The sequence below is a fragment of the Pomacea canaliculata genome, linkage group LG4 (assembly GCF_003073045.1).
Source record: "Pomacea canaliculata isolate SZHN2017 linkage group LG4, ASM307304v1, whole genome shotgun sequence".
Taxonomy (NCBI): Eukaryota; Metazoa; Mollusca; class Gastropoda; order Architaenioglossa; family Ampullariidae; genus Pomacea; species Pomacea canaliculata.
Window position 1 is genome coordinate 32,848,242 of NC_037593.1, and position 9,076 is coordinate 32,857,317.

At 36.1% G+C, this 9,076-nt stretch overlaps 1 protein-coding gene across 2 annotated transcripts; it reads left to right on the forward strand.

Moving 5' to 3' along the window:
• Window positions 1-53: 53 nt before the first annotated feature.
• Window positions 54-8,821, forward strand: LOC112562133 (mevalonate kinase-like). Of its 2 annotated transcripts, none has more exons than XM_025235178.1 (9): window positions 54-266; window positions 593-755; window positions 1,610-1,766; window positions 2,159-2,454; window positions 4,758-4,803; window positions 5,321-5,411; window positions 6,386-6,505; window positions 7,268-7,421; window positions 8,304-8,821. In XM_025235178.1, exons 1-9 carry the CDS (start codon window positions 195-197, stop codon window positions 8,453-8,455), a joined length of 1,251 nt encoding a protein of 416 aa, XP_025090963.1. In that variant the 5' UTR covers window positions 54-194; the 3' UTR covers window positions 8,456-8,821. The 2 variants fall into 2 exon arrangements, with proteins under 2 accessions (XP_025090963.1, XP_025090964.1); XM_025235179.1 differs by having other exon boundaries at window positions 593-749.
• Window positions 8,822-9,076: the final 255 nt, after the last annotated feature.

Below are 9,076 nucleotides of genomic sequence, written 5' to 3' on the forward strand. Positions count from 1 at the left end.
CTATCAAGGGGAAGACACTCTAGTAGCTCTTCACCAAACCAGAGTGAGCTCGCTTTGCATTTTCGAAATATGTAACTTCCGGTGACAAGAACGCGCAACCCGAGGTCGCAATCGTGAGTGGCGTGATCGTCTGCTCCGTGTGCGGCTGACACAGCGACAGCAATACTACTGGTAGACAGAAGGTATATCACCACATGGATGAAACGATTATTTCAGCACCTGGCAAGGTGATTCTCCACGGAGAGCACGCCGTAGTCTACGGAAAGGTTTGGCCACTCAAATTCACATTTCAGATTTTACTTTAAGTTGATGTCATCATTCAATCTGTCACTTTTATTTCGCTAGCGGCTACAGCAATAAACATATATTCAAAAAACGTTGAAAGTGTTTTTAATAATTTTTATATTTTTGCTATTATTTATATTAGACATGTCAGAAACAATCATTTTGAATATTTTAATTTATTTGAATATTAGATTTGTTGTACATACACCATTACACCATAAATAGCATCACACCTGATTAACTGCTGCAGATCAAACTTCAGTTCGAAACAAACGCTAATATTTCCTGACATGTTGTGTGCCTACAGACAGCTGTTGCATCAAGCTTAAACCTAAGATGTTTCGTTAGAGCACTACCGAGTGAAGATGGATGCATCAATTTGGACTTGCCAGATGTTTTTCTCCAACGACAGTGGACAGTGAAAAGTGTCCAGGATAATCTTCTTCCCAGACTAGTTCAAAATGGTTATGGTAGTATCAGAAATTCTTTTTTAGACTGGTTTTCCAAGATGGTAAAGGATATGCTGCATAATTTAAACAAATCATGTTCAAAAGTTTGTTGCAAGTTCTTATTGGTGAAATTATGTGTGAAAGAGTTTTTATGTTTATGACATGAAAATTAATCAGTGATAAAATTTTGTTTCTAATTTTATCTTTCCATATCCGCTGCCTACCCGCTATTGAATCCTTTAAACATGCACAGAAAAAACACCTCTTCCATAAATATTACTCCTAACACCCTTTCCCATCATGCTAGTCTTTCCCTGCTCGTCTTCCTTTTGCAATATCATGATACTCTCAGTTCTTGTTATTTGGTTCCTCTTTACGTTTTCTGCACTTGTTTTTATTCATTATGTTGTTTATTCTTTCTTAGTTCATGTGTTATTTATTTGTTTTCCTGTCCCTCGTATGATGTTCATGTCTTGTTCTTGTTCTTAGGCACTAAGAGTATACTCCTTTGGAGTGTAAGCGTCAGGGCTTCTGCTTACGCAAAAAATTGCGTACAGTACGCATTAAAAGTTTGGAGGACCCCTTAAATTTTCGTCAATGGGGTCCCCTTCAAATTTGGGCGAAGAACAGGGACCCCTTAAAATCTGAAGAAGGGGTCCCTCGGACCCCAAAGAATTTAGCCTTAGCAGAAGCCCTGAAGCGTTATAAAAATTTTGCATTTATTATTATTAAGTGTAGGAACCTTTGAAGATAACCACTTTAAATGAGGTTTTAGCATTATATAACTAAAAAAATAAAGAAAACATTATGCCCATTCAGTCTTCATTTATCCTCTTGTTTTTCTTTTTTCTGGGGGGTTTGGGGGGCATTTACAGATGGTATTGTTAGCCCAGAACCAGCATCTGAGGATGAGCTTGAGATCCTGAAAGAGTTTGCAAAAATACCCAAGGATTCTACTGCCACAACATCAGAGCTTGCTGTCATTGCATTTCTGTACCTTTATTGCAAAGTTTTTTGCAGTTCTTCCAAAAGGTGAACATTAAAAAAAGTAGTTTTCCAAAATGCCATCTTAGTGACATATATTAAACAGTTCTTTTGAACTTTTGGAAATCCTCCTGGAAAATGTGAACTAATCAATCAGATGGCAACCAATTTATCTCTTCTTTAAGTCAAGATCTTACCTGATTACATTTTTTGTAAAGGTTCACCGCTCTTTCAAGATCTGTTGGCAAACATAGCCTATGTGGATCAATTGGATTAGTGAATAAGGAGGTTTAATAAAGAAATGCTAGATGTTTTAGAACTTGCAGTTTGTAAATGATGATATGTTTTTCTGAAATAAATAAAACTACATAAGACAAAAATTAGATAAGTTGGTTAATCCCATATTTTACATGTGAATTTTCTCACTACTGACTTTTCAGGACTCTTCCAGCATTTCGTCTACGAATGATCTCAGAGTTGCCAGTTGGCGCTGGTCTTGGCTCTTCAGCAGCATTTTCAGTCTGTCTTGCAGCAGTCCTTCTGCAGTGGTCTGGCCAAATATCATGTAAGAGCCCCCAACACTTACCCAGAGAGGATTATAGGGGAGACACAGCAATGAGTGGTTCACTGGGATGGTCACGCGATGAACAGCTGCTGATCAACAAATGGGCATTTCTTGGAGAGAAGATAATACATGGTCAGCCATCAGGGATAGACAACTCTATTAGCACTCTTGGTGAGTACAGTTGTGTCATCCATAGAGCTCAACCAAGTCACAGTGCTCATTGTGGGGAAATAAATATGACAAGTGAGAGACTTTGTTCTCTTTTTCCCACATACCCTTTTTTTTTTAAAAGAAAAACAAACCCTTAATTATACTAATTGAGGACAGTTTTGATGAAGTACATGTGTTAAATATAATCTAAAACAAGATGATGCAGTTATCTAGTTAATGTGTGTTTCTTTGATGTGTAGGAAAATACAAGAAAAACAAAACAAAAGTAAAGTTCTATCATTTTTAGAAGCAGTGATACACTACTTCAAAAGTGGAACAAAAGTTTTTATCACATTTTGAGAATTTTTTCCCAACTTTGCAAGCTTGCCATTTTTTTTATGACAATGACAATAACAATGACAACTTAACATTTTGCAACTATAGGTTGCTCCAATTTCAGACAAACAAAATCAACAGCTCAAGATCATTAGTTAACTTTAAAAATATGCTCCAAAATAAGCCGACTTACAAAATTGTACCTATTTGATTTCGTTTTGAGCATATTTGAGGCTTCAAAAGCAAAGAGTAAGGCACTATTACATATCCAAAATGATAAATTCTACAGACAGGAAATATTTTGTACTCATTTTTCCCAGGTGTACTAGTGTCCAAATTTTTTCTATCTGTAGTCCCCAAGTGAAACTGAATAAAATCTACAGTGTGTGGCAATTTCGATCTTTGTTGTTTTCTTGTACGACTAACCCACCACTACATAGCCATCAGGGACTGACACGTTGTTGTCACAAACCTCCTGCGATGTATTTTTTTTTAAATGTTTTTTTTTTGATAAGGAGAAGTAATTGGGAAGGGAAGGTGGTGAAACACCTATCACTGGGGCTGTTAGTGTCAACAGCCTGAGGCGTGCCGCGCCATACAGGGATGGCTGGCCGGTCTTTGTGTAATTAAGTTCTGTTGATAGGTTGTTTGGTGGTTACTTTGAACAAAGGAAAGAGTGTGGTAGTGTGTTGGATGTGTGTGGTTTGATTGGGGTTTTTCCTTGACGAGAGAGGGGAGAAGGGACAGTCTTCTTGGTGTTGTCAGTGCGTCCGGAGCGGACGGCTATTGTTTTGTAACCAGTCTTGACGGACTTGGTGTTGTAGACCTGTGTGTACAAGTCCTGACCAGACTTGGATTGTGTGTATAAGTCCTGAACCGACTTGAAGTACCAGACTTGTTTATGTTTTGTTAACATTGAACCTGTTGAAGTTTTCTTGTGAAGTTTTCTTGTGGATTTTTACTTTTGGATTTACTTTTGGATTTTCTTGTGAATTTTCTTATGGATTTACTTCTGGATTTACCTTTTGGAGTTACCTTTGGATTTACTGTTGAGGTTTACTTTTGGATTTTCTTTTGGATATAACTACAAGACGAAGTGGAAACTTTGTGTACTTTTTCACGTGGATATATAGTACATGTTAGAAGTGAAAACATTGTGCCGTTTCAAGTGGAGACTTTGAGAGAAACTAGATGAGGGGATTGAATACTTTGGAAACTGTTGGAAGAAACGTGTGTACGAATTGTGGGGTTGGAAAATTAGGAATCGTTTTGTATTGTGTTTATTTATTTTTTGTTTTCTTCTTTTATTTTGATTTTTAAATTATATTATATTTCTAAAGTTTAAACTGTTGTCTGTGTTTTGATTTTATTAATTGTCTCGTCTGAAAGGCGCTGTAGAGTGCAGGTGACAGTTGTTTATATAAGATTTCATTATGCTACACATGAGAGCTTCAAACATGGTCCAAAATAAACAGTTATAGCTGTGACGCAAATCACGAACTTCAAGAAACAATATCTCTAAAGCTAATAAAGACTCAGTTTTGTTTTGTTATATTTGTTATATTTTCTTGTACTTTCATGTGAACGTAAAAATACTCATTTAACAAAAAATTTATTTTGTGCGCCAGTACCTAATATTATCAACTAACATGAAATTATCCTATCTCTACATCACACTTTGCTGGTAGGAGGGATGTGTTGTCTTTCTTGGCCCCAGAGATGGATCTAATGCCGTTCAGTCCTTTCTAGTATTCATGACTAAGGAACTCAATTACTTCATGCTGTTATTATTGATACACCTGAGATGTGAGTTTCAGTTAGTTGATAAGTTGGCTGTGTTGGAATGTCAGGTTTTTATTTTCCTCCTTATTAAATGCAGAAGCACCTCCATCAGGGAAAAGCATGTTCATCCAAAAATTCTCCTTATCATATTTTATTTCCCAACTTAAGGATATATTAATTTGGTCATTTTCATTTTTTAATTACAGGAGGGGCAATATCTTTCCAGAATAAAATCATCGAAACTGTGCAAAAGTAAGTGTGTGCCAGAAAGTTTGTTTCTTGGTATTTAACATTTCTTTCCCTTCCTACCTGAAACTTACATTTTGACAGATGTGAACAGCTTAGAGTGGAATTTCGATAAACCTTTTTAAGGTGAATATTGCAGTAAATCAGATTGTTTTTTCTTTTGTCAAGTGGCTTTCTACTAAAAGTATATGAAATGTTTCTCAGCTTGTAAAGCAAGACTTTTGCAGTTAACCACTTACAATAGTTTTTTTTTTTTCTTAGTGAAAGTTTTTGCTCCTCTCAAAATGAACAGTTCTCAACCTAGTGTTCAAAAACCTAATAATTTGAGCTATTAATATATTTTATTCCACAGACTGTAACATATGTCCATATTTTAAATTTTTTTCTGCAAATTAACATAATATTTTTAAAAGTTTCACCAGCACACCATGCTAAAAACAAGAAGAAAGCAAACACTTGTGTAATTGCTCTATGATCGCTATGCTGCACTTTGTTGCTGCCTACATTCATGTGTGTGTTGCAGGATGCCAAAGCTCAGAATTCTTCTTACCAATACAAAAGTGCCACGCAGCACCAAACTCTTAGTTGCAGGTGTTCGAAAACGTCATGAAAAGGCATAATTCTGTTGTTTCATTCTATTTATCTTTTGTAATTTTAAAACTCTTATCTCCAGTGTGAGTGCACGTATGTGCATGCATCTAAGTATATTCATGAAAGACTGCATAAATGCATTTACTTAATGACAAGAATTAGACACATACCGATGCAAACAACCTAGTATACGAAATTATTGTCCAAAGAATCCCATGTACGATGAATTATATGCAACAAGAAGCTTCTCCAAATGGTGATTCAGGCTGGAACTGTTACTTTCCACATGTCCAGTCCATAGAACAGATCTAATAGGTAGAAGTCTTTGGGGTTTTTTTTTTTTTACTTCTGATTGGGCTGCCTACAGAATTCCTGTTTGAAAAACCAAAATGAGTTCACAGGCAATCAGAAGAGAAGCAGTGCAAATCTACCGATACAGATCTTTGATCAATATAATAGCTTCAAGACAATCAGCTGTTTGTTATCCTTCACAAGTCACAAAACCAAACTCTTTCATTTTAGTCACAAATAAAATTTCAAAACACAACAATAATCAACAGCAGAAAATGATATATATTTGAATATAGATGTCTACTGCTTGTATGCAAGAGCACCTAATCAATTCAATAACAGTCAAAAATGTTAAATGCTGTCGTGTAGCATCTATCGCAAATTAGGGGTCTACAAAGTCGTTGTCAATCTGTGATAAAAGCAGATCAAGATATAACTGCAAATAGTTCTTGTCCAGAGAGCAAATTATTGTAAATAAGCTACATGATCATTAAGCTGAGAGAAGAAAGCTCATTGCATCAACTATGCAACCTGCTCACTGAAGAATTCATTCAGTGAATGGTGAAAAGCAAATGCATTCTCTGTAGAGTTAGATATCTTGAAATTTTATATGCTCCGTAAAATTTTTAGTATTCAGTGCCATGCTGCTGTCAAAATTAGCAAGTTTTGTGCACAAGTTTCATGTCTGTATTTTATTATTTTATAGCACACGCTAGTGATGGAGCATATGTTGGAGGCAATTGAAGGCATAGCTCAGCAGAGTCTTAGAGTGTTCGCAGCTCTTTCCGACAAGCCATATGACACTGAAGCTTACGCAGAGCTGGAGGTGAGATCTGACTGTCCTTGTTTTTGCTATTGTTACCAGTCTTGAAAGCATGTTATATGAGACTATATTTAACTATGCACACAACCTGCTAGTAATTGACTCAGAAAGTGGGCATTTTAGTTTTGATCATCACATGATCAGAAAAGTTGTTCATTCTTATCTTAATGCACATACAGATTTGCAAGTATAAAGTAGAGGGTATGCATTGAAATTTGTGGTGCAAACCTTCTGGAAAGTGATTACAAGGACAATAGCATAGAGTAGCTGCGATGTAAAAGGTTGGTTTCTTTTGCTGAAAGATTTTAATTCCTGAAATTCTGAACAGTTTTGTCCCTTTATGCAAAACATTGAGCTTCAAATGTCATTTTCTCAAGTTTTGAGAATTTATATCTTCTAATAATTTGAACTAGATCATTTTCAAGAGAACAAAAATAAAAAATTTTAAATCTTGTCATGTTAATCTCTAAAAATAAATAAGTCCAGGGCCTGGCTAGATTTTTTAAAAAAAAATCATTCCAGGTGTTTATGTCAAAGTATTTTGAAAAGATGCAGTCAGCATCAGTCATTAGCATTTTAATCAGCTATTTATGTAAATACATTTGCCATCAAATTGTTGTGATGATTTTGATACAGTGACGCATGGTATGTTTCTCATTTTATGAGATTTTCATTTTAAGGAGTAATATGTGAGCATAATATTTGTCTTCTTGAAAAGCTAGAACACCATAATGCACTCTTCAGAATTTTTTTTTTTACTTTCAGGAGCTGATTGACATAAATCAGAGCCTTCTGAATGGCACAGGTGTTGGTCATACCTCGTTGGACAAGATAGTAGCTTTGACAGCCAGATATAACCTTCACACCAAGCTGACTGGAGCTGGAGGTGGAGGATGTACCTATACTTTGATCAAACCAGGTTTGTTGATGCACTTTTCACATAATATATGTCAGGATAGACCCAGGGGGTTTTCCGCAGAGGAAAAGCAATTTTTGTTTCCTATGCTGACCTATTCACCCAAATAAATTGTTAATGTTAATAGTTTTCCCTTCTTCTGATACATCCACTACCACTTTTTTACAAGTCTGAAGGCCTATATATGGCATGGCTATAATTATAACAAAAACACGTTTGTATAGCACTCTACCAACATTAGTGGTATGCTCTGGGCACTAATCAGGTTCATGAACAGTAGATAAAATTGTACTTAGAATGAACACTGAAATCTCAGGTGGTATGGAACAGTAGCTAGGATTCACCAAAGATCGCATCCTGATTCCGGGAATGGAAAGGTGTGTGTATCTACATTAGTACAGAGATACATGTTTGGAGTATGAAGTTCAGAGGTCAGAGCCTATAAAGAAAGTGAAGCACAGCTGAGACAATTTACTTTCTATGCAAGTCTGAATCAGAGTTTAGATGTTTAGGTGGATTATCTTCTGCACGCAAGCCTTGTACAGGAAGCCAATGAAGAAGAGGTTTATGCAAATCTCGTTTGCATGCTTAGAGTATGAGTCATGCAATAGTGTTATTCAAAATATACTTACTCTTGTCAACACACTGAAAGAACCATCCCACAAAGAATTATTATTCCACATTTTTTTCTATGTCATTTATTAATTTCCTCTCATTTTTTCCTTTTCTGTTTTTGCGCTGTCTAACTTTTGCAAGTATTACTATTTCTGCTATCAACATACAAGTGTAGAATGAATAATGATGCTTGTTTTTACATGGAAGTGTGTACATACACTGATGTTAGCTGTATGTAGTAAGCAGTGGGGTACATTTGGGTTGCTTCAGGTGCTGATGAAGACGACATAAAGAATGTGAAAAAGGAGTTGGAGCTGGAAGGCTTTCAGTGCTGGGAAACTTGTGTGGGCAGTGCTGGTGTTGCTTATCATCCTACTGGCCACAGTGACCCTACTGTCCCTCAGCAGCTTTTCGAATCATGATGACTGCACTGCCAAAAATTCTACATCATCATGACAAACTGCCAAACTCCTGCATCATTGACAAGACTGCCAAACTCTTGAATCATTGACAAGACTGCCAAACTCCTGCATCATTGCAATTGTACTGCTAAACTTTGCATCCTGTTTTCATTACTACTACTTGGAAGTACCTTCATGTTTACCTTCTTCACAAACTTGTAAAAGAACAGATTAATAACAGGATTTATAGACTGCATTTCCCTACTGTGCAAGTGAGCTCTATGGGCTTAATGCATACACACATATAAACATATATATACAAAAATATTAGAAATACATGTTGCCCAGCATCCCATTCTTAATAAAACTTTTAACACAGAGTTCATACAGGGGCTACAGAATTCCAAATATCAGCTGCAAGAAAAGTGACGGTGTGTTTTTGCACATCTATTGAATTCAAAGTGTGCAGGTTAGAAATGGCAAAGCTGGGAAAAAAGTTATTGCTGACTGACATTGCCACAAAGAATATTAGTCTCTGCATAATTCCTGTGGCAGGACACAAAAGCACAGTAAAAAATAAAATACGGTGGCAGATGAACTGACAGGTACAAAAGTATGAGTCAGCAGCAGTCACAACCAAGG